The sequence below is a fragment of the Mobula hypostoma genome, chromosome 23, assembly GCF_963921235.1.
Source record: "Mobula hypostoma chromosome 23, sMobHyp1.1, whole genome shotgun sequence".
Lineage (NCBI taxonomy): Eukaryota > Metazoa > Chordata > Chondrichthyes > Myliobatiformes > Myliobatidae > Mobula > Mobula hypostoma.
Window position 1 is genome coordinate 27,440,061 of NC_086119.1, and position 27,034 is coordinate 27,467,094.

The 27,034-nt window shown below is 42.0% G+C and overlaps 1 protein-coding gene across 9 annotated transcripts in view; it reads right to left on the bottom strand.

Annotated features, from left to right (window-relative positions):
• LOC134336931 (membrane-associated phosphatidylinositol transfer protein 3-like) overlaps window positions 1-27,034 on the bottom strand; it is a 661,054-nt gene that overhangs the window by 71,370 nt on the left and 562,650 nt on the right. For all 9 annotated transcript variants that reach the window (XM_063031601.1, XM_063031602.1, XM_063031598.1 and 6 more), the window contains 3 exons: window positions 21,689-21,862; window positions 6,677-6,825; window positions 395-511 (listed from right to left, as the gene is read on the bottom strand). In XM_063031601.1, coding sequence (XP_062887671.1) covers window positions 395-511; window positions 6,677-6,825; window positions 21,689-21,862 — 440 coding nt within the window. The remainder of the gene's footprint in view (window positions 1-394; window positions 512-6,676; window positions 6,826-21,688; window positions 21,863-27,034) is intronic.

Sequence of the window (27,034 nt, forward strand, 5' to 3'; positions counted from 1 at the left end):
ACCCACCTAATTTCCCCTTCACCTGGATTCACCTATCACCGGCCAGCTTTAACTCCCTTCCCCTCCCCCGCCTTCTTATTCTGACTTCTTCCCCCTTTCTTTCCAGTCCTTGTGAAGGGTCTCGGCCCAAAATGTTGACTCTTTATTCCTTTGCATGGCTACTGCCTGACCTGCTGAGTCCCTCTAGTATTGTGTGTGTATGTGTGTTACTTCAAATAAACTGAAGCAATCTCTTCAGTTCTGCTTCTGACCATTAAGAGGCAGTGTTGCAGTTTGTTTAAAAAGCTGTGATCATCATGTACAAACCGACACTGGGTCACAAATAGCATCTGGGCCAATAGCCTGTTATTTCCTTAGTCACTTCTTTACATATTCAAACTCAATTGACACAAACCCTAAGCTTCACGTGTGTTCGTCTGCGAAGCCATTTCTCCCGAGGACTTGACTCACTGCAAGCAGATGAATCCTTGTTGTCGTTCTCCTTTATGCTCACACTTTCATACCTCATTACCTGCAATTGCAAAAATTCAGCCATAAATACAAGAGCCTCGGTATCACACACTGGGACACAGTACAACCTCTAATACAACCCATGTTAGTTACAGCAGTCTCACTGATAAACCATACAGAAAACTATTATAACATTTAATTATTATAACTATTATAAACTATTAATTCTCGGCACACAGAAATTGCTCTAATAAAGAAGGAAGACATTATTTTTCTACTGCAAATGGTGATTAACTATCAGAGGTTAATTTGCACTCAGTATTCCAAGCAAGCTTTATCAGCTTATGCTAAAATGTAGAGATGAAGTTGAGCATGCGGCTCTGTAGACACTGAAACAGAATACTTTTTCATAAATATATAAACTATTCATTATTGACATCACAAAATATAGCATTAAACTGTGCTTTAGACTGACCTCCTCATGTAAATCCTATTTACAATGTAAATTTTCATCAGTGGGGGTCCTAAATCAACATAGATACCTGTTGGTTTCCTCTAACAGATAAAAACCTGGATTGGCAAAATCCCTCCATTGTCCCATTGTTCACGAGGCAATGTCATATTCCCCCATTACCCGAGATTTACCAGACTGTTAGGTAGAATAGGAACACTGACTAATTTTCACTGACATAGGGCAACTCTGGAAACTTGAAATTCAATCACATATTTGCTGTCAGGACAATTGAAAGTTGATTGTTTATTCTCAAGTGAAGTGTGATGAAGACCAGTTCCAGTCATTTCCAAACTTTTCCTATGCTACATCAACAACTACATTGGTGCTGCTTCCTGCACCCACGCTGAGCTCGTTGACTTCATCAACTTTTCCTCCAATTTCCACCCTGCCCTCAAATTTACCTGGTCCATTTCCAGCACCTCCCTCCCCTTTCTTGATCTCTCTGTCTCTATCTCTGGAGACAGCTTATCTACTGATATCTTATATAAACCCACTGATTCTCACAGTTACCTGGACTATACCTCTTCCCACCCTGTCACTTGTAAAAATGTCATTCCCTTCTCTCAATTCCTCCATTCTCGCCACGTCTGCTCTCAGGATGAAGCTTTTCATTCAAGGACTAATGAAATGTCTTCCTTCTTCAAAGAAAGGGGCTTTCCTTCCTCCACCATCAATGCCATGCTCACTCGCATCTCTTCCGTTTCACGCACGTCTGCCCTCCCCACATCCACCTGCCACCTCACAGGAAGATAGGGTTCTTCTTGTCCTCACCTACCACCCCGCAAGCCTAGCACATAATTCTCCATAACTTCTGCCATCTCCAACGAGATCCCACCACCAAGCACATCTTTCCTTCCCCACCCCCCTCCCTCCACTTTCCAATTTCCACAGGGATCACTCCCTATGCAACTCCCTTGTCCATCTGCCCCTCCCCACTGATCTCCCTTTTGGTACATATCCTTACAAGTGGAACAAGTGTTACACCTGCCCCTACACCTCCACCCTCACTACCATTCAGGGCCCCAAATGGTCCTTCCAGGTGAGGCGACACTTCGGCTGTGAGTCTGTTGGGGTCTTCTACTGTATCCAGTGCTCCCGGTGTGGCCTCCTGTATATCGCTGAGACCTGAAGTAGATTGGGAGACCGCTTAACCTAGCACCTATGCTCTGTCTGCCAGAAAAAGTGGGATCTCTCAGTGACCACCCATTTTTAATTCTACTTCCCACTCCCATTCCAACATGTCAGTCCACGGCCTCCTCTACTGCCACGATGAGGCCACACTCAGGTTGGAGAAGCAACACCTTATATTCTGACTGGGTAGTCTCCAACCTGATGGCATAAACATTAATTTCTCAAGTTTCAGGTAATTGTCCCACCCCCTCTCCTTCGCCATACTCCATTCCCTTTTCCTTCTCTCATTTTATCTCCTTACCTGCCCATCACCTCCCTCTCGTGCTCCTCCCCATTCTCTTTCTTCCATGACCTTCTGTCCTCTCCTATCAGATTCTCCCTTCTCCAGCCCTTTATCTTTTTCACCAATCGACTTCACAGCTCTTTACTTCGCCCCTCCCCCTCTCCCGGTTTCACCTATCACCCACTACCTTATACTTCTTCCTCCCCTCTCCCCCCTACCCTGACTCCTCATCTTTTTCTCCAGCCCTGATGAAGGGTCTTGGCCTGAAACGCTGACTGTTTACTCTTTTCTATAGATGCTGCCGGCCTGGTGAATCCCTCCAGCACTTTGTGTGTGTTGCTTGGATTTCCAGCATCTACAGATTTTCTCTTGCCTGTGTATTATTTGCACCTCGGTGTGATTTCCGTGCCAGATCTCCATGGCACAGAATTCTCCGGGAACTTGAGCCAGATCGTCATGGAGAAGCCAGTTGTTTGGCTCTCCCAGGAAAACTATGATCTCATCGGTATAGTTTTGGCCCGGGATACCTGCATTGTGAATGAAATACTTACCTTTATTGCTGTCCCATCCTCCTCCTAGTGCACTGATCCTCTCCTTATATCTACCCCAGAACCCAATTTTCTACCTTCAGCACATTGACCCCCTACAGTGAGAATGCAGGACCCCAGACACACACATCATCACTCTCCCCCACTCCCCTTCCCCCACAAATGAACATGCCAGGCTCATACATTCTCCTGCCACTTGCAGTATGCAGGGCTCTGACCAATCTACACCCATCCCTCTACCATTCAGACTCAGCACAACCACTGTGACCCTGTGGCTGAGTCTGAAAGCGGGGGTCTGTATAGTCTCTGTGTCCTGCTTCATGCCTCAGGAAGATAACAGTGGAGATCCAGCAGCTGAATTGGTCATTGATGACAGACACACTGACTAGTGTGCAGTCAAATTTCTAAAATTACAGGAATAGATACAGGCTTAGACTGAAGCTCAGGGCAAATGCAACACGAGCTGGATGTGGCTCTGCAGTGCCAGGCTCTGATTCAATGCAAGCCCAGCTCCTGGGTGCTCTGTAAAATGAATTAAACACAGGGCAGGTGACAGGTCAGACTGAGTTGGGCTGAGTGTTGAGGTTTGACAGCACTGGCCAGGCGTGCAGTGGATTCAGGGACCTCACAACCAGTCTCAATGACAGGAACAATCCTAATGACGTCAGATGAGAAGATGGCGATGGTAGCCAATTATGGCAGCCCAATGGGATTTACACACACTGAATTCCTGCAGGTTATCAGATTGGAGAAAATGCTGGCAGTGCCAATCATTTTCCTTTGCAGGCTGCTCCAAGTCTTCAGAGAAAGAAAACATCGGTATTCAAACTATGTACGAAAGGATGTAGAAACAGAATAAAAATGCAAAAATAAAACGTAAACACGAAGCCTGTTTTAAATGAAGATCTTACGCTCTCAAATACTGTGCATTATATTCTTTAAATAGTAGCAACTTTATTTTAAAATTTAGTGATATTGATGAAACAAAATGCTGCAACAAGGTTCCCTTGGAGAACTTTCTATATCAGTTGCTGGAATATTCATTCCTGGTGCTTGCATTAATATGACAGTATTAGCACTTTAATCATATGCTGAGCAAATACAAAATATAAAATAATCCCCATAATTCAATTACAACATTCAATTTTGCCAGTGCAACAATCATATTTCTGTAGCTTTGTAAAAAGCCACCTAGAAATAACAGCTTCGTGTATCAATCCTGATTTACAGAAAGCAGTGGAGAAAATGCTTTGCCAAAGGTAAATCTGAGAACACCTCACAATCTAACATTTGCCATCTGGATACAAGTTTACTGCCAGCTCCTGTACAGCCGTCTAGTGGATTTATGCGCTTGGCTCCAGGGAAAATAAAAAAGAAAGGTGTTTTATATGCAGCTGCTGGGGTTGGATGTGGAGTTGTGGGAAGCATCTGAAATTCACCATAGGAGCAATTTTAACATAATCCACCAGGCTTCAATTTACATAGATCAGATTAGCTGCTATTTAGCACCCCTTCCTGCTTCACCTCAGTGGAGATTAAGGTACATGGTCCATTTAACTGATACTAGAAGCTTCTTGTCCAGCAGCCTTATTGTCTCCTAAACAGTTTGGCCCAATGCCATGGGGTCATTACTGATGTTCTTCAGTTAAGACCCATGAAATACTGACTGCCTTTCAGCAGCTATTGTCAAAGGTTTTTGCAACTGTTGCTAAGTGATGATGACTTTTAACTGGTATATGTTAACTTGAAACATTAAGGCTAATTAAAATTTAAAAATATATTTAACTATTTCATCCAAATCAATATCCTCATTCAAATGAAGTGACTGGCTGAGGGTCCAAAAACAAATATTTCCAATCTCTCAGCTCAGCATATTGGTGATCTGGATCCATGGACTCCTTGCTCAATGGTATTGGTCCATGGCATAAAAAAGGCTGGGGTTCTCTAGGGGGTTCCTGACTTCCATCTTGCAACACACTAACTCAGGCCACCAGGGATTCTCCTGTTGGTTTACAGACCTGCAGATGGCCGATCAGATCTCATGTCCTGGATTGGTACTCCACTGTTTGGATAGATTCCAAAACCAGGTGTAACACAGACAAAGATTGTAATTATTCTATTTCCATGTATGAACACATCTATTTTATACATAATAATGACTAAACTTAGAGCACAGGTTCAGACACTTGCGCTAAAATCCTCGGTATTCATAGTCTATGCAAGCCGACTCTCACTGTCTTCTCCTAATATTATTCTTTTTCTCCTTTGTACAGTTGTCTTGTTGCCCTTGAATGCATCAGTGTCACCCAGTTCAACTACCTTTACAATCGCGTACCAGATTTTAACCACTTTCTTAACCCTACAAATTTCCTACTGGATCTATTAAAAACCTAATGACCGATAGAGTGAGTTCATGGAAATTCACTAGACTCATTGTAGGGAAGGTAAGACTGATGAACAAAGAGAAATTAAGTTTATATTAATGAGGTATTAATATAATGATATATTAATATTAATTAAGTTTATATTAAAGTTGATCAGAATGAAGTGGGATCTCATGGAAACATGAAGTTCTGACAAGACTGGATGGAGTAGGGCAGAAAAGATGCTCCTAGAAGTAGAGATTCTAGGACCATGCATCTCAGTTTAAGACTAAGAAGTAAGCTATTTAAAAATTAAGATAGAATAATTATTCTACCCCAGAATGGTGAGCCTGTGACATTTTTTTCATAAAAATGAGCTAAATCTAAAGTATTAAAAATATTGATGGAGGGGTTAGATGTTCATAGGGCAAAGGGAGAAAGGCTGGTATAGGGTACTATATTTGGACAATCAGCAACAATCATATTGAAGTAAGGAGTGGGTTCAAAAGCACAAGTGAATACAATTGCACCTAGTTTATTTCCTCAACGTTTAGTTCAGATATTACAGGTGGAAATAACTTTTCTCCACATGCCCAATTAAACTATTTTGCAGTCTTTAAAAATTCTACCAAACCAGCTCTTTAATCAGCTGACTGATTGTCCAACAACATTTCAATCCCTATGTAGATCATAGAACATAACAGCACAGTACAGACCTTTTGGCCTATGAAGTGTTGATCTTTTAAACCACTCTAAGATCAACTTAATCCTTCCCTCCTAAGTGATCCTCCATTTTACTTTCCTCCATATGCCTGTATGAGTCTCTTAAATATCCCTACTTTCATCACCCCAGGCAATGCATTCCATGCACCCACAACTCTCTGTATAAAAACTTACCTTTGACATCTCCCCTACACTTTCCTCCAATGACCTTAAAATTATGCCCCCTTGTATTAGTCAATCAGTTGGCAAATACCCATTCTTATTCATTGTTAATGGAGTCCATCTTGGTCATGTCACCCCGAGTTATGGTTTGATAATCTTTTTTTTAAATAAAAGAGTGCTCAATAATGCTGCCTACTTCATTGGATTACTGAAGAGGATCCTGGTTGGATAAATGAACCATTCATAGACATGTTCATCAGTCAGATCACTGGATTCCATTATGACCATGTACTAAGTACAGGCTTGAGAGAGAGAGATTAGAGTACTTTAGGGAGACAAATCAGGTCAGTATTTATATCAAACAGTGTGAGTACGAACACCACATTTATCGCATTAAACTAATTCCATCAGGAACACTGTCTTAGCACCTTCATTATGCCCTTAAGATAACTATTTCAAAGTGACTCCACTCAGAATAATTCTCAAGACTGAGCATAGTTACCTGCCGTAGAACAAATGCCAACACGTCATTTGATTCCCAGTAGCTGGCATGGAAGAGGTGCGGTAGAGCCACAGTTGGAAAAGCTGTCAATGCGTCAGGACAGTACAGTGCGTAATCTATCCTTTTAGTTCCCCACCACTTTGCAGTAACTGTAGAAAACAAACACTTTCTTTTAACGAACACACACGATGTCATGCTGCCTTCAATTCAGCCCCACTGTAAACACAATTAATTAATTTAAGGTCTCAGGCAGAATGCCTGAGGGAGAAGCCTGTAGGTTGAACCAATGGCAGAGATCTGAGCTCAAAAATTCAAGCTGTCAGAACTACTAGAGAGCATTGCACTATCAAGGTGACATCACTTGAACATGATGTTAAAACAAAGCTTCATCTTAAGTCTGTAGCAACCCCAGTCAAGAATGATCAACTGGTACAAGAACTGATGTATGTTATACCACTTCCATCAAAAATTGCTGTACTAACATGTAAAAGCCGCTCCAAAATAACTACAATGGAAAGCCATGGAAATGCATTTGTGGAAGAAATTGTAAAAATGACTGACTCAGTATCATAAAGAAGGCATACCATGGGAAGAAAGAAAAGAAAATGTACTGAGAATATACGCAATGAACCTGACAGCTGGAATTATAGAAACAAAGTTGCCCTCTGTATCACAGACTAACATATGTACTGGCAGAGCCAATACACTCCCTAAGGCATATTGGAGTGCAAAAATTGATCGACAGATTCTCCCAGTGGTGGTGGAATCCAAAGATCACAGTGCAAACTCAACAAACATTTGAATAATGCATGGCATGCCAGGAAACAAATCCTGGACACAGCAGAAAAGCTAACACAATTAATTGCTCGTGCCCCACCTGCTTTGCAAAAAAGGATCTTGTTTCAAAATAAACTCAGTTTTGAAACAGATATATTTAAGAATTAATGTTTAATAATTGAATTGGTGTCAAAATGCTAACCATAGTGTTATCTCCAGAGGTTACTAAGACATGCCATATAGATATATCACGTCCTACAAGGTCATGGCCCAAACAGATGTTAACAAATTTAGTTTTGCTAAAAATAATTGCCAGATAGTTAGAGCTTATAAGGACACTAAATAATTGATTACATCATATTGTCGGCATCCTGGCTGGATGCTTGACACAGAGATGAGACTGAAGATTGTCTCTAAATTTTTAGATCAACCAAACTGTGTAGATAATGGCCGCCACTGTTCGTCAATCACAGCAAAAACAGTTTCAATGTTTCAATTTCTTAATTTGCTTGATCAATCTGCCCTTTATTTTACATAAAACAGAAGCAGTTATGAAGCAGCGTAACTGACGCTGATTAGAATGATGCTGTTATAAATTTTAAAATACAGTTTTGAATTGTTCATAAGCTGTTCTTCGGAGCCATATGAATGTCAGCACAGCTTCAGAATCACCTGGACATCAATATTGTTTTCTAATAGTTACTGTGAATAGACATTTTGTTTAATTTGCAGAATTTTGGCCAATGTACTCAACAAGAAATAGGTTAGACAGAATTGGCTATTTGATTATATTCTGCGTGATTTCATTTTCCAGACATTTGATCTACTCAGTTTGCTATTCGGCCTAAAATATTTCTGCTCATTTCTTCTTGATCCTCTCTCTCCTCCCAAACTCTTTGATCTGTAGAGTTTCTCTCTCACCCCCTACCTTCTATCATCTCACCCAGATTATAATTATTCACAAGAAAATCCCAAGGTATATGCCAGCAAGCCACTTGACTGCAAGACCATCACCGTGCATCCATTCAACACGTGCACTTTTATTTTACCTAATCATTGGCTATTGCATTATGATTTAAACTGACCTAACTGTGATAGGCAAAGGTCAATGCAAAGGGTTTCAGATTTCTGGATCATTGGGATCTCTTCTGGGGAAGGTGGTGGCATCCGTTAGTCTTGCGAGACTATGGATCTGCGTCTGGAATTCTCCAGGGCGCAGGCCTGGGCAAGGTTGTATGGAAGACCAGCAGTTGCCCGTGCAGCAAGTCTCCCCTCTCCATGACACCGATGCTGTCCAAGGGAAGGGCAAGGGCCGATACAGCTTGGAACCAGTGTCATTGCAGGAGTTGCCAGAACGAGGTTGAAGGCAACACCGGACTGCCTTAAGGATTCCAGCTTCGGATTTGTCCTCAGGGTTTACTCCCGAAGCCTTTTCCATGAGTAGGTATGGCCGCAAGGCAGTGGAAGTTTGAAATCAGAGTTCTCCCTCTCTTAGATGGCCTGCCTTCCCAGGCTGACAAGCTCCATCTACCTGAATAGGGAAGGTATGTCCTGTACAATAAGGACTGATTACACCTGAACCCAAGGGGGACCAATATCCTTGTGGGCAGGTTTGCTAGCCCTGTTGGGGAGGCTTTAATTTAAATTAGTTGGGCCATGGAAATCATGGTGATAGGACTAAGAATTGGGCAGTTGGTATGCAAGTCGATGCAGTGTGTAGTGACACTCTGAGGAAGGACAGGCAGATGATAGGGCAAAGTTGCAGTCAGTGGGCTAATTTGAAGATTAAATCAGAGCAAAAATCAAAAAGGTAGATTAATACAGGACTGAAGGTGTAATATTTTAATGCACACAGCATATGGATTCGGGTAGATGATCTTGTAGCATTGTTAGAGATTGGCAGATATGAAATTCATTTTATTACTGAGTTATAGCTGAAGTAAGATCATAGTTGAGGGCAAAACATCCAAGGATACATATTATATCAAAAGGACAGACAGGTAGGCTGAGGGGGTAGGTGGCTCTGCTGGTAAAAACTGAAATCAAAATCTTAGAAAGAGGTGACATGGGATGGGAAAATATAGAAGCCTTGTGGGTAAAGTTAAGAAACTACAAGGGTAAATAGACCTAATGGGATTTAATACAGATGCCCAAACAGTAGCCAGGGTGCGGCATATAAATTACAATGGGAAATAGAAAAGGCATGTAAAAGGGCAATGTCATAATTGTCATGAGGGATTTCAATATGCAGGTAGATTGGGGAAATCAGACTGATGCTAGATCCCAAAAAAGGGAAATTGTAGAATTCCTATGAGATAGCTCTTTAGAGCAGCTTGTGATTGAGCCCGCTAGGGGAAAGGCAATTCTGGATTGAGTGTTGTGCAATAAACTAGATTTGATTAGGGAGCTTAAGGTAAAGGAACCATTAGGAGGCAGTTATCATAAAATATGATAGAATTCACCCTGCAGTTTAACAGGAAGAAGATAAAGTCAAACTTATCAGTATTACATTGGAGTAAAGGGAATGCCAGAGGCATGAGAGAGGAGCTGGCCAAAGTTGATTGGAAGGATACACTAGAAGAGAAAACGGCAGAACAGCAATGGTTGGAGTTCTTAGGGTCAATTCGAAAGGCATAGTATAGATACATCCCAAAGATGAAGAAGTATTCTAAATGAGGAATGAGGCATCTATAGCAGACAAGGGAAGCCAAATACAGCACAACAGCAAAAGAGAGGGCATATAATATAGCAAAAACTAGTGGGAAGGTAGAGAATTGAGAAGCTTTTAAAAATCAGCAGACAGCAACAAAAAAAAATACAAGTGAGAAATGATGAAGCATGGAGGTAAGCTAGCCAATAATATAAAAGAAAATACCAAAAGTTTTTTTCATGTATACAAAGAATGAAAGAGTGGCAAGAGTGGACTACTGTAAAATGATGGTAGAGAGGTAGTAATGGGAGACAATGGAATGGCAGATGAACTGAATAAGTATCAGCCTTTACGATGCCATAAATTTGAGTGTCAGGGACAGAAATGAGTGTATTGCTAAGGCGATAGTGCTTGGGAAGCTGAAAGGTCTGAAGGTAGATAAGTCACCTAAATCAGATGGACTACACCTCAAAAAGGTAGCTGAAGAGATTGTGGAGGCATTAGTAATGATCTTTCAAGAATCACTAGATTCTGGAATGGTTTGAGATAAATGGAAAATTGCAAATGTCACTCAAAGCTTTAAGAAGGAGGCAGAGGAAAGGAAGTTCTTCAGTGGTTGGGAAGATGTTGGGTTTCATTATTAAGGATAAGGTTTCAGGGTACTTGAGGTACTTGATAAAGTGGGTTGAGGTCAGCATGGTTTCCTAAAGGGGATATCTTGCCTGACAAATCTGTTGGAAGTCTTTGAGGAAATAACTGGCAAAATAGACAGAGGAGAGTCAGTGGATGTTGTTTACTTGGATTTTCATGCAGCCTTTGACAAGGTGCTGCACATGAGGCTGCTTACCAAGAAAACAGCCCATGGTATTATTGGAAAGATATTTGCATGGATAGACAATCCAGTACGATCTTACCATAAGATGGCCCCAGTTTTGAAAGCCGCGGCTCTGCAGGGGCCAACCAAAGGTGTTTTTGTCATTTAAAATGTCTTTTTTATGATTGCAAGACAATACTGCATATTAAGAACTTCAAGTACCACAGGTCTACCCCACCAGTGAGCTGCTCATCTGCGGAGGAGCTTGGGAAACTGGACTTGGTGCGGAAGATATCGCTGCTTCCTATGGAAAGGTATCGGAGTTGGTGCACGAAGGCAATGTGCAGTCTAACATGAGTGATTGTCTTGGATGTTTCTCTTGCGATTGCAGGATCCTGTTGGATATTGGTAATGTAAAATGCTACAAGTCTATTTCCTTTTTTTATTGGTGAGACAGACAGCGGGGGAGCTGTACGGCCTTGTTTGTGGCAGGGACTAGGCCTCAAGCCGTGGGCTTGCCTGTTGCAGCAGTCCAGGAGAGGAGCCGCCGGAGGCAGTGTAGTGCAACGTCCATGCTGAGTTGTGGGCTGGCACCTCCAGTCAGTGCTGCCCCCCAGTGTTCACATTGTGGAATGATAATCTGGTCTGCGTGCATGCGTATATTCGTCTGCACTCTGCTGAGAATTGCGCGTTCTTGCTGACAACACCCATGCCCCATCAATTTACAGGATATGTTATTTAGGGTTTTGGGCTATATATATTTCGTGTGACTGTATGCTTACTTGGTATCTTATATGTGCCTTATGCTGTGTATGACTGTTGGTACTGTGTTTTGCACCTTGGTCTCTGAGGAATGCTGTTTCGTTTGGATGTATTCATGAGTATTCATGTATCGTTTAATGAAAGTTAAACTTAAACTTAAACTTGAACTTGAACTTAAAGATTAGCTGACTGGCAGGAGGTAATGTGTCAGAATAAAGGTGGCCTATTCTGGCTGGCTGCCAGTGACTAGTGTTGTTCTGCAGGAGTCGGTATCGGGATCGCTTCTTTTCACCTTGTATGTCAACAATTAGGATGAGAGAAATTAGGGATTTGTGGCCAGATTTGCAGATGATACTAAGATTGATGGAGGGCCAGAAAGTGTTGAGGAAGTGGAGAGTTTGCAGAACGACTTAGACATATTAGGAGAATGGACAAAGAAGTGACAGTTGGAATATACTGTAGGGAAGTGTGTAGTCATGCTATATGGTAGAAGGAATAAAGGCATAGACTATTTTCGAAATGGGGAGAAAATTCAAAAATCAGAGGTGCAAAGGAACTTGGGAGTCCTTAAAGTTAACTTACGGTTGAGTCAGTGGTAGGGAAGACAAATGCAATGCCAGCATTAATTTCAAGAGGACTAGAATATATGAGCAAGGATTTGACGCTGAGACTTTATAAAGTGTTGGTCAGACCATACTTGGAGTATTGTGAGCAGTTTTGTGCTCCTTATCTAAGAAAAGATGTGCTAGCAATTGAGAGAGTCCAGAGGAGATTCATGAGAGTGATTCTGGGAACGAAAAGGTTAACATATGAGGAGCATTTACCTTGCTGTAGGTCTGCATAGAAAATCAGATTTCTGTTACTTTGATGAATCAGATAGGTGTCCTGTTTATAACAACCAAGCAATCACACATTCACTATTTTATTGCAATACTTAGATTCATTAACTGAATGTAAATTCATCTGCTACCATAGAGGGATTTGAGCTCATGATACCCTGAATCATTAATCCAGGTGACTGGACAACCAATCCAATTACAAGACCAACATGGTATCAATTTGTCATCTCAGCAGGGTCTAAAGTGACAGTGGAGTCGTTTTCCTCATTGAAACCAAAGGTACTGCAGCTAATAAAGAACTTAGCTGAGATACACAACTTGTCATGGATTGAATACTGACTCCTTGACTTTTTCGAAGAATTCCCAGTATCCAATGGTCTGAATTGTTTATCTGGAGAGATGAGCTTGCAAATTACCATAGCAGCAAGGAATTTTAATTCAAGTAATTAAATACAATTGGAATAAAGGTATCAAGAATAGTGATAAAGTAATTATCAGTCTGCTGAGGAAATACACTGATGTCCATTAGCTATAGTCTACATAAACTCTACACTTTTTAGCATTGGTCATGTCCCACAAGCAATTAAACAAAATAAAAATGCTGACATTGATTGAAGCATTTTCAGATTGGGTACAAAGGCAACAAAGTCCTGGAGGAACTCAACAGGTCATGCAGCATCTATGCAGGGCAATGGACAGTCAATATTTCAGGGTGAAACTGCATCCAAATAAAAGATCTCAGCCTGACTTAACAACTGATCATTTCCCTCCATAGACTCTGCTGGACCTGCTGGATTCCTCCAGTGCTTTGTATGTTACTCCAGATTCCTGTATCTACAGTCTCTCATCTCTCTGGGGTACAAATGAAATCCAACAAGCAAGGGGAGTGGGAAAGATTAGAATGCCAAAAGGGACTTTTGACAAGCACAAGTTTATCCAGAGGGGGCAGTGGGAAGCAAACCACTAGCAGATTGGCAAGCAAGAAGTGACAAGAACATTATCGAAGGTTTCAGCAGCATTTACGTTGAGGTAGGGTGCAATTGGCCACATTATAGAACAGGTACAGATCATACCAGAGACAAAAATGATACTGAGGTTGTAAAACCTTCCTCAGAAAGAATGGACTTTTGCGCAAGCTTCATCTTGAGAATTGTATCCATGTCATCTGAACCTCCAAAGCTCTCCAGGCAGACAATCCCATACATTCATCATGCTCTGCATGAAGAAATTTCTCCTCATCTCAGCCTTAAATGACTTTATTCAAAGACCATGTCTCCCGATTCTAGATTCCTCAGCCAGCATCCACCCTGCAGACTCAGAATGGGGGGATAAGCCACTTAGACTGAGATAAAGAGAAGTTTCTTCCTGCAAAAGATAACAAGCTTTTGGAATTCTCTACCTAGAGATTAGTCATTGAATTTTTATTCAAAAGTTAGTAGATTTTTGGATAACAAGTGAACCCAGGGATATGTGGAAAGTGCAGAAGAAGTTTGCAGCTATGATCTTGATGAATGGTTGAGCAAACATCAGTACAAAATAGCTGATTTCTATTTCTACTTATGCTCTTGTTTGTTTAGTAACAGTATTCAGAGTTATCAGAGATTATGATACGGATCATTGGGACCTCTTTTGGCACAGGCGTGACCGGTACAAAAAGGACGGGTTACACTTGAATCCTAGGGGGACCAATATCCTGGCAGGGAGATTAGCGAGGGCTACTGAGGTGACTTTAAACTAGAATGGTTGGGGGGTGTGAATCAAATTAAAGAGGCTAGGCGTGAGGAGGTTAGTTCACAACAGGGGGATGGGAACCGGTGCAGAGAGACAGAGGGGTGTAAAGTGAGGGTAGAAGCAAAAAGTACTAAGGAGAAAAGTAAAAGTGGCAGGCCGACAATTCCAGGGCAAGCATTAAAAAGGGCCACTTTTCAACATAATTATATAAGGGCTAAGAGAGTTGTAAAAGAGCGCCTGAAGGCTTTGTGTGTCAATGCAAGGAGCATTCGTAATAAGGTGGATGAATTGAAAGTGCAGATTGTTATTAATGATTATGATATAGTTGGGATCACAGAGACATGGCTCCAGGGTGACCAAGGATGGGAGCTCAACGTTCAGGGATATTTAATATTCAGGAGGGATAGACATGAAGGAAGGGGAGGTGGGGTGGCGTTGCTGGTTAAAGAAGAGATTAACGCAATAGAAAGGAAGGACATAAGCCGGGAAGATGTGGAATCAATATGGGTAGAGCTGCGTAACACTAAGGGGCAGAAGACGCTGGTGGGAGTTGTGTACAGGCCACCTAACAGTAGTAGTGAGGTCGGAGATGGTATTAAACAAGAAATTAGAAATTTGTGCAATAAAGGAACAGCAGTTATAATGGGTGACTTCAATCTACATGTAGATTGGGTGAACCAAATTGGTAAAGGTGCTGAGGAAGAGGATTTCTTGGAATGTATGCGGGATGGTTTTTTGAACCAACATGTCGAGGAACCAACTAGAGAGCAGGCTATTCTGGACTGGGTTTTGAGCAATGAGGAAGGGTTAATTAGCAATCTTGTCGTGAGAGGCCCCTTGGGTAAGAGTGACCATAATATGGTGGAATTCTTCATTAAGATGGAGAGTGACATAGTTAATTCAGAAACAAAGGTTCTGAACTTAAAGAGGGGTAACTTTGAAGGTATGAGACATGAATTAGCTAAGATAGACTGGCAAATGACACTTAAAGAATTGACGGTGGATATGCAATGGCAAGCATTTAAAGATTGCATGGATGAACTACAACAATTGTTCGTCCCAGTTTGGCAAAAGAGTAAATCAAGGAAGGTAGTGCACCCGTGGCTGACAAGAGAAATTAGGGATAGTATCAATTCCAAAGAAGAAGCATACAAATTAGCCAGAGAAAGTGGCTCACCTGAGGACTGGGAGAAATTCAGAGTTCAGCAGAGGAGGACAAAGGGCTTAATTAGGAAGGGGAAAAAAGATTATGAGAGAAAACTGGCAGGGAACATAAAAACTGACTGTAAAAGCTTTTATAGATATGTAAAAAGGAAAAGACTGGTAAAGACAAATGTAGGTCCCCTACAGACAGAAACAGGTGAATTGATTATGGGGAGCAAGGACATGGCAGACCAATTGAATAATTACTTTGCTTCTGTCTTCACTAAGGAGGACATAAATAATCTTCCAGAAATAGTAGGGGACAGAGGGTCCAGTGAGATGGAGGAACTGAGCGAAATACATGTTAGTAGGGAAGTGGTGTTAGGTAAATTGAAGGGATTGAAGGCAGATAAATCCCCAGGGCCAGATGGTCTGCATCCTAGAGTGCTTAAGGATGTAGCCCAAGAAATAGTGGATGCATTAGTGATAATTTTTCAAAACTCGTTAGATTCTGGACTAGTTCCTGAGGATTGGAGGGTGGCTAATGTAACCCCACTTTTTAAAAAAGGGAGAGAGAAACCGGGGAATTATAGACCGGTTAGCCTAACGTTGGTGGTGGGGAAACTGCTGGAGTCAGTTATCAAAGATGTGATAACAGCACATTTGGAAAGCGGTGAAATCATCGGACAAAGTCAGCATGGATTTGTGAAAGGAAAATCATGTCTGACGAATCTCACAGAATTTTTTGAGGATGTAACTAGTAGAGTGGATAGGGGAGAACCAGTGGATGTGGTATATTTGGATTTTCAAAAGGCTTTTGACAAGGTCCCACACAGGAGATTAGTGTGCAAACTTAAAGCACACGGTATTGGGGGTAAGGTATTGATGTGGATGGAGAATTGGTTAGCAGACAGGAAGCAAAGAGTGGGAATAAACGGGACCTTTTCAGAATGGCAGGCAGTGACTAGTGGGGTACCGCAAGGCTCAGTGTTGGGACCCCAGTTGTTTACAATATATATTAATGACTTGGATGAGGGAATTAAGTGCAGCATCTCTAAGTTTGCGGATGACACAAAGCTGGGTGGCAGTGTTAGCTGTGAGGAGGATGCTAAGAGGATGCAGGGTGACTTGGATAGGTTGGGTGAGTGGGCAAATTCATGGCAGATGCAAATTAATGTGGATAAATGTGAAGTTATCCACTTTGGTGGCAAAAATAGGAAAACAGATTATTATCTGAATAGTGGCCAATTAGGAAAAGGGGAGGTGCAAGGAGACCTGGGCGTCATTATTGAAAGTGGGCATGCAGATACAGCAGGCGGTGAAAAAGGCGAATGGTATGCTGGCATTTATAGCGAGACGATTCGAGTACAGGAGCAGGGAGGTACTACTGCAGTTGTACAAGGCCTTGGTGAGACCACACCTGGAGTATTGTGTGCAGTTTTGGTCCCCTAATCTGAGGAAAGACATCCTTGCCATAGAGGGAGTGCAAAGAAGGTTCACCAGATTGATTCCTGGGATGGCAGGACTTTCATATGAAGAAAGACTGGATGAACTGTGCTTGTACTCGTTGGAATTTAGAAGATTGAGGGGGGATCTGATTGAAACGTATAAAATCCTAAAGGGATTGGACAGGCTAGATGCAGGAAGATTGTTCCCGATGTTGGGGAAGTCCAGAACAAGGGGTCACAGTTTGAGGATAAAGGGGATGCCTTTTAGGACCGAGATTAGGAAAAACTTCTTCACACAGAAAGTGGTGAATCTGTGGAATTCTCTGCCACAGGAAACAGTTGAGGCCAGTTCATTGACTGTATTTAAGAGGGAGTTAGATATGGCCCTTGTGGCTACGGGGATCAGAGGGTATGGAGGGAAGGCTGGGGCGGGGTTCTGAGTTGGATGATCAGCCATGATCATAATAACTGGCGGTGCAGGCTCGAAGGGCCGAATGGCCTACTCCTGCACCTATTTTCTATGTTTCTATGTATATAGAAGGAAATTAAATTTAAATAAAAGGGTTGATGGGTTTTGGTTGAGCAGACTTTGGGACCAAATGGCATTTAGGTGACCTATCCTGTTGACGAGTCCCAGTGTCAGTAGTCGATGCGGGCAGGAGGCATGAGGGCCAGTGAAACCCTAAGCTGGTGAACCCAAGGATTGGATGTCCATGAGAGTCCAAAGGTCAAGATCAAAGTCTTATGACTGGTGAGTCCTGGGGTCAATACCCAGAAGTGGGTGAAATCTGATGGCTGAAGCCGGTGGTGAAAATCCTTAGGTTATGATGATTGTTAATGCAAACAATACATTACATGTACATGTAGTAACTAAATGAATCTGAATTTGAATTAGCCACTGTATATTGCCTCTTGAGAAGGGAGGTGATAGAATTGGGGGGGAAGGGGGAGGGGGGAGTTGGTGGTAATGTAGGAGGAATAGGTTACAGGGAAAATTAGTGGAGAAATGTGATTGCTGTCCGAGACAGCAAAGATTCAGTGACCAAATGTCCTCCGGCTATGTAGTGAGGAAACATAGAAATTATTTCCACTGGTGAGTGGGACAATATCTAAATTATAAAGAATTAGAGGAAGATGGAGGATAAGTTTCCTCACACACAAGGGGTTGTGAAGAACTGGAAAGTAACAACCTGAAATTGTGGTAACACCAAGTTCCGAATGAGCTGCTAAACAAAAATTGTATTTAAAGAGGACCAACTATGAGAAGTGTGGTTAGAAGCAGGTTTTTTCTGAAAAAAGATTAAGTTTATTTATTATATGTACATTGAAATGTACAGTGAAATGCACTGTTTGCATCAACAGCTTAACTCAGTCCGCGGATGCGTTGGGGGCAGCCCACAAGTGTTGCCATGCTATCACCTACACCTATCACCTTCTAGCTATACTCCTCCCCCCACCCCCAACCAATAGGGTGCAGAAGTAGATGTACTGGTGAATTTTCTTGGCCATGATATCTACTATATGGTCGGAGAAAAGAGGGACTTTGTGGTCCCTCCCTCAATGAAGAGAAGTGTCTTTCTTCTTCATAAGTGCCTTGTGATCCTAAGATTAATATTTCATTTATCCAAACAGATTTAACCACCATATTACATTTATCATGCTAATTCAGCCTCAGGTTATGAACTTGTTGATAAGTGAGTCACAACACAATCAAAAATCTAGATCCACCTCCATTTACAAACTGCCTGCTGAAAGGAGGGGGGAAGAGAGAAGGAGTGAGAAAGAAGGAAAATGGAGGGACAAGACGGAGTGGGGTGGGCGAGACAGAAAGGGAAACTGTTGGGATCGATAGAGAGGGGAAACGGCGGCGGTGGGGAGACAGAAGTGAAGCAGCAAGGGAGAGGGATGAAGAAAGAGGGAGGGGAGGAAAGTAGGGGAAAGGGAGGAAGGTAGGGATAGAGGGAGGGAGGGGCAGAGGGGGAAGTGTAGGAGTAGGAGGGGAGGAGAGGGGAGGTGGGAGTGGAGGGGGAGAGGGAGGGAGTTGGAGGGGGAGGGATTGAGAGAAGGGGAGAAGAAGGGGAGAGAGAGGGAGAGGAAGGGAGATGGACTGTGACAGGTCCAATTAGACTGTTGAAATGGAATTATTTTCCACATATCTATAAAGCTTTAATTACAATGTTAATTAAAAATAAATTAACAGCAACAATGTCATCAACATGCAAAAGATTGTGTATACAAAGACAATATTATGAGAGAGCAAAACACTCCATAACTTTCATGTTTCCTATTTCTGTATCTCTGTGTTATATCAATGCAAGCATGAAACCTTTCCCTGGTTACCCACAATAATACCATACCATTGTTATGCTACCTACAACTCATAATGGCTCTGAGGAAAATATATAAACAGAAATATAGATAAATGCCTCTTTTACCGTAATCATACTAATCCAAAAATAACAAACCAAATATTAAAAAGGGTGTTCTATGTACCTAAATATTGCTTGTTATGCATCTTAATTGTAGTCAGGACTAATGTTCCAATGACAACAGACAATGTGATTGCTATCTTTTACAGAGCAGACATTTCACTACATTCTTACTGATCTGACTGAACTATATATATCTTTTGTTACTGTGACATTCTGATTATGAGACAGAGCTATTTTTAACAGCAGAAGAACATGTGAATAGGAATTGTTCTCAGCTTTTTTCAGCATCTGCTGATCTTAATGGAATTTGGGGGAAGAGTTATGAATTACAGGCTGGCTTGTTGTACTAGTACACTACAGTTGGCAAGTGCTGGAGGGGCAGTATAAATGTAGGGAAACCCTTCTGAGGAAAAGATATTCTAGGTGCAGGAGACAATACTCATTTCAAGTAAAGAAGGTGGAGGGAGGTTGGGAAGGAGAAGGCTGGTAGGTTCCAGCTGAAAAACCAGTAAGGGGAAATATAAAGGGGTGGGGGAGGGGAAGCAGGGAGGTGATAGGCAGGAAAGGTGAAGAAGGAATAGGGGAAAACACAATGGGTAGTAGAAGGAGGTGGAACCATGAGGGAGGTGATAGGCAGCTGGGGGAGGGGGCAGAGTGAAATAGGGATAGGAGAAGGGAGGGGGAGGGAATTACCTGAAGTTGGAGAATTCTATGTTCATACCAAGGAGCTGGAGACTACCTAGACGGTATATGAGGTGTTGCTCCTCCAACCTGAGTTTAGCCTCATCATGGCAGGGAGGCCATGTATGGTCATATCCGAATGGGAATGGGAAGCAGAGTTGAAGTGGATGGCAACCGGGAGATCCTGTCTGTTGTAGCGGACGGAGCGGAGGTGCTCGATGAAGCAGTCCCCCAATCTGCGTCGGGTTTCACCGATGTAGAGGAGGCCACACCGGGAGCACCGAATGCAATAGATGACCCCAACAGACTCACAAGTGAAGTGTTGCCTCACCTGGAAGGACTATTTGGGGCCCTGAATGGTGGCAAGAGAGGAGGTGTAGGGACAGGTGTAGCACTTACGCTTACAGGGATAAGTGCCGGGTGGGAGATCCGTGGGGAGGAACGTGTGGATCAGGAAGTCGGTTCCCAGTTCTCCCTGATCTCCCGGTTGCCACCCACTTCAACTCTGCTTCCCATTCCCATTCGGGTATGTCCATACATGGCCTCCTCTACTGCCATGATGAGGCTAAACTCAGGTTGGAGGAGCAACACTTCATATATCATCTAGGTAGTTTCCAGCCCCTGGGCATGAACACTGAATTCTGTCACTGCTGGTAATTCGCTCCCCCTCCCTTCCCCCATCCCTGTTTCACTCTGCTCCCTCCCCCAGCTGCCTATCACCTCCCTCATGGTTCCGCCTCCTTCTACTACCCATTGTGTTTTCCCCTATTCCTTCTTCACCTTTCCTGCCTATCACCTCCCCCACCCCTTTATCTTTCCCTTTACTGGTTTTTCACCTGTAACCTACCAGCCTTCTCCTTCCCACCCTTCCTCCATTTTCTTTATAGGGCCTCTGCCCCTTCCCTCTTCAGTCCTGACGTAGGGTTCCGGCCCGAAACGTTGACTGATCGTTTCCACGGATGCTGCCCAACCTGCCGAGTTCCTCCAGCGTGTGGTGAGTGTTGCTTTGACCCCAGCATCTGCAGAGTATTTTGTGTTTACTACTCATTTCAAGTGCTGCAAATCATCTGCAACCTCATTAGATTATTTGCACAAGGACAAAAGAAATCAATCAGGAATTATCCTTAGCCAATGAACCTAAGAGTGCTCAAGTAATCTGCCCTGAATCATTTTGCTGAGTCAGAGAGGGGCTTGTATTTGTCATGGTGGCTCTCATATCCCTGAATTGGCTCAGAGCCCTTCGCAGCTACTTAATTGCTTTTGAACAGTGGTGACTCATATTGCAAAGGAAAAATGGCATTCTGTGCACAGCAGGATCCAAGTGTACAGGAATATGGAAAGCATAGATGGACAGGGGAACGGGGAAACCTATCTCTTCTTAAAGTACGAGCCTAGGATCTTTCACATCCATCTGAAGTTCCTCTCAAATTCGCACATTTCACTTTTGAGCCATCAACTCTGCACTACACAAGCGAAGCGTGTCCAAGGAGGACTGAAGCCCAGATGAAAGTAACCAGGGCATGCTTCTATATCGAGCATGAACCCTCCACTTATCCATGGTATCTTGCCTCATGGGCACATCCCAGGAAACAAGACAACCAAACAGTCTTGAAAGGCTGCACTCCCCAGGTTACCAACAGTTGTGACATGATAATCAGCACTTTATAGTTTTATCTATCAAGGCGACTGAAATAGAAATGCCAGACAACATGCAACAAAATATTAGTTTACTTACTGCTGGCAATATTAGCTGCAAGAAAATTCTCCGAGGAACCTGATACCTCACTGGTAATGCTGGCTTGACTGCTTCTGCGGATTTCTCGTTGCAATTGTGTCAGTAGTGTGTTAGGGGACATGGGTACATTAGAACTTTCCAGAAAGAGAGACTGGTGGCTTGGTATGACATCAGCTGTGGGCACAAAATGATGCAGGTAAAAAGTAACGAAAACTTCAAGGATAAGACAGTTTTCCTCTAAAGAATTAAAGGGAGAATTTTCATAAGACCACAAGACCATAAGTTAGTGCTTCTGATGTCAAATTATGCTGATAATTTTCACAACTCCAAACCAGTTTTCTATCAGTTAGTTTAATCTGCTTGGATTATACAGTTCGTCTTAGTGAGATACAATACCAGTATACATTGCTTTAGATCACCTTCCTACAGAAAGGACTGAAACAAGGGCTTTTAGGGCTTATAAAGATAAAACATATTTCCATCCTTTAGTCATTTTATTTTGCTTAGCGATACAGTGCAGAGTACATCTTTTGAGCCACTCCAGCAACCCCACGATACCGACCTACATCAACCCGATCACAGGACAATTTACAGTGACCAATTAATCTACCCAGTCGTCTTTGGACTTGTGGGGGAGAAACTGGAGCACCTGGGGGAAACCCATGCATTCCACAGGGAGGAAGTACAAAGACTCATTATAGAATGGCGCCAGAAATGAACTCCAAACTCCAGAACAATCCGAACTGTAATATCGCTGCATGAGCCACTATGCTCCTGTGCAGTTAAACAATGCAGAAGAACCACTAATGCTAGCAAAGAAAACGATAACTATATGTATAAACTCAGTCTTTTTATTTATATTAGTAATAGAGAATGCTCCATACGTATAATTATTAAGAACTCTGGAGACAAGTTTCCTCAATGCCATGTTGGCACGAGAATGTGTGGCAACACGTATTATTTAACTATACAGCGTGGAGAGGCCCTCCTGTCCCCTTGAACTATGCCCCTGACCTAATCACAGGACAACTTACAATGACCAATTAATCCACCTGGTACATCTTTGGACTATGGGAGGAAACTGGAAGACCTGGAGAAAAACTCATGCATTCCACAGGGAGGACATACAGAGACACCTTACAGAATGGCACTGGTTGAACTCTGACCTCTGGAACACCCTGAGCTGTAATAGTGTCACGCTAACCGCTAGGCTACTGCATTGCCCAGCGCATCCCTGGGTGTGTTGGTTGTTAGTGCAAACAACACATTTCACTGTATGTTTTGGAATCTGCCTACATCATTTTGTTGAAAAACCTAGGAATGATAACCAATTTTGCAGAAGGGAAAGAATTTGTAATGAATAAAATGTTCTAATGTATGTGACTTTAATAATCAATTTCTTTGGACTTCATAATGATTATTACCCACAGAAGTAATGCTTAGGGAAAACTAAGCCCCCTTCTTTTTTGAGTATGCTTGAGGAACCTTGTTGAATTTGTTGATGTGCATCATGCAAAGTGCTTTGAGAACATCTCAGATGAGATGAGAAAGGTGCCAGCTTATATCTAGTACTTTCTTGTCTTCTTTTATAAAGAAAACAATAATGGTAAAAATCTTAAAGGTTGGAATTTTGACTAAACCATGTTTATGTCTGCAGGTGTTCATTGGTAGCAACCTGCAGACGAGGCCCTGGAGAACAGGAGATTTTGTTCTGGAGTCCTGGAATCTTTTTAATGGATGATGCTCCTCTCAGTACTCACTCAGTGAGCCAAGCCATTGTGAAGAGACCCATCATTTTGGTAAGAACAAGGCAGTGGAGGACCTAGAATTTCACTGAGTCTGAATGCTGGTGTTGGAGTGGAAGGACCAACTAGGTACTCTCCCCACCCAATTTTTAGACTCAGAACATAGCCACAGTAATATCCTGTAGCCCTATCAGTTACATGTTTCACAGGTACCCTAACAGAGCTATGATGTTCCCCTTTTGAAAGCCATTGGCTGACCTCACACTCATCTTGACTTGCATTTGCACAGATTTCCCTGGTTTGTGAGAACACTGATTGAGCAGAAGTAGGAAATGCCTATTGGTACTGACCAGATCCATGTGTAAGTTATGATCTTTGATGGGGACATACAGCAGCTAAGAAAGTCTGCAAAAATATTATCTAATTTACGTTACGATGGGATATGATCATTATCCCTTTTAGTGATCTGATAGGACTGCGGAACAGAATGATACAATTATGGAACAGCAGAGATGAAGAATCTTGAATCAAAACATCAACTGTCCATTTACCTCCACAAATACGGTGTCACAACCACAGATCCAGCACCGCAGCAGATACCGCAATTGCACCCATGAATATGTCAGCTAATAATTATTTCATTGTGATAGTATTTAACTCCATTCTTTCCGTTGTAGTGCTTGTCAAGACTTGAACCCAGCACAGCAATGCTTCGCTGCCTGCTTGCATTCAGCCTTGCCTGAGAAATTGGACTGTCGAGTCAGCTGACTCTGAAGGTTAGCGGTATTTCTTTTATATTTAGTTATCCCTTTCAGCCACAGTGTAGGCTTCATTCTCCATTTGAGAGTTTTAGTTAATAGCCCTGTTTGGCCTTGCATCTATTGTTTTCTTTTCCCTCTAACTCTGTTCGCATTGAAGTCTGTAAACTATCGACCCACTTCAGTGTCTCTCGTTCCGCACTTGGGCCATATCCGAACCCAATGACATACGGATTGACCTGCTGAGTTCCTCCAGAGTACATGCTTTATTTTGTTCTCCAAAATGCAAACATACAACATAAATTTTCTGTCATCTAGGAATGGGCCTATAGGGTACTACATAGTAATTCAATACATATTTCATTACACACATTTATCATCTCACTACCTATTATTTGCATTACTTATGTCAACAAATGCCATTAAAAATATCATTCAGGTTATTTTTTTTCTAATATTCATTTTTGGGATGCTGAAATTCATTGCCCTTCCCTTGTCTGCTGACCTGTGGAACTTAACTCAACCTGGATTGTGTGACCTGCGATTACTCCCCATGTTGTTAAACTGAGATTGTTTGAAGTCAGACCCTGCAATATAATGCCCACTATGTCAACAGTAAAGAAAACAGATTCACAGCACGACAGGCAGTCCTTTCTCCTGGGCTGCATAAAACCTTACAGCTGATCGAGTATTAATTACACAAGGGCTAGAATATAAAATAATAATGCAATGCTGAGGCTTTAGAAAGCATTGGTCAGAGTGCACTTGTAGTATTGTGAGCAATTTTGGGTCCTTTATCTAACAAAGGATGTCCTGGCCTTGAAGAGGGTCTAGAGAAGGTTCGCGAGAATGATCCCAGGAATAAAAGGGTTAACGTGTGAGAAGTGTTTATTAGCTCTGCATCTGTACTCAGTGGAGTTGAGAAGAATGAGGAGGGATTTCATTGAAATTTATTAAATAAAGGTGTGAATGTGGAGGGGATGTTTCCTATAGTGGGTGAGTCTAGGACCAAAGGGCACAGCCTCAGAATAGAAGGACTTCCATTTAGAACAGAGATGCGGAGGAATTTCTTGAGCTATAGGGTGGTGAATCTGTTGAATCCATTGCCACAGGTGGCTGTGAAGGCCAAGTTACTGGGTATGTTTAAAGCAGTGGCTAATAGTTTGATTAGTAAGGGAATCAAAGGTTACGGGGAGACGGCAGAGGAATGGGGTTAAGAAGAATATTAAATCAGTCATGATGGAATGGCGGAGCAGACTGGGTGGGCTGAATGGCTGAATTCTGCTCTTATATCTTATGGATAAGTTTTAGGGAAATCGAAAGGAGACGATAGGATGCAGGAGTCCAATGGCAAAATATTTAAAATCAAAAACAATTCAGCTACATCAAGGGACTTCTCTTCATCCAAAAAAAAACCCACCAAAATAACTGGAAGAAAATCAGGCAGTAAAAAAAAAACTACTTTGAGCTCTGAATTAGTCCTTAGCTTCCTAAACAAAGGGAAAGACGAATTCAGAATAAGCAACATATCTCACAGGGAAAAATCACTAAGTAATATTTAACAATATAAGGATTAAAGCTGTTTGATGAAATAGCTCACCTTGAATGTCACTAGAAATGAATACCAAACAACCCAGGACAAATATATTGTAAAGGGAGAAAACAACATCATGAAATGTCTTTGAAAGGTTACGTAACTCACATTTCAGAGGCTGGAAGCACATTCGCCAAGATTTCAGCAATATTTTTTGATTCATAACTTTGTTGTCTAATAAATAGAGCAAGTCTTTCTGTTTCAAAATCAAACTGAAAACAAGATTGCGAAGAATATTTGAAAAACATTCCGTTAATAAACGATACAAAGAAAATCAAAATAATTTCAAGGGAATCCAGTAAATGCAGAAACATGATATGAGAAATACAAGCAAGAGAAGGTTATTTGATCTGCAGGTCAGACTCATGATTCAGAACTCTTGTGGATAAACAAGGATCAAGGATCAACTTTATTCGCTATATACATTTATATCTATTAAGAATTTGCAGTGGTGTTTTGGTGTGATATGCAACAAAAACAACATTCAACAGTTATAAAAAATAAAGAATTATAGAAAAATTAAGTTAGAAGAATGGATAGGGAATAAAATGTTCATAAATAAATACCAACATGTATTTACAATGTAAACAGCTTTTGAAAATGTGGTTTTGAAGTGTTTATAGTGCAATGAAATGACAGAGTAATAGATGGAGGGGGTGGGGGTGGGCATAGGGAAGGCAAGGAACAACAGGAGATGTTGAACTGGTCAGGTAGTCAACAGGGAGAGGAACAATTCATGGTTGGGCCAGTGATGGAGTGGGTTTTTAAGGCAAACGTTATCCCATGAGACCATTCTTTTAGTGACCATGGTGATGGCAGGGGGAGGTGCTTATAGAAATAACTTACAAATCCACCTCAGCCCTCATCTTTTTTTCCTTCAGTCCTGATGAATCATCTCGGCCCAAAATGCTGACTGGACTCTTTCCCATAGATTCTGCCTGCCTGCTGAGTTCCTCCAGCATTTTGTTTGTGTTGCTCAAATGGCTCCGCTTGTGGTTTCTGTTCATTGGATCATTTGGTTTATCCCTCTGAGTCTGCAAAATTTTTGCTTGGACAGGGATTAGATGGTGACGGCTTCCAAGTTAGGGTTTTTGTTGAGAGCATTCCAGAGTTGAAACAGAAATGTGAAATATTGCAGGTGGAGTCAGCTTGTATCTGCACTCCAAATGGAGCTGATGAAAAGCTCCACGACCTCCTGCACTGTGATTTTCTTTTCAGGTTGGGAACTATTGCCAAATTATAGGCAACA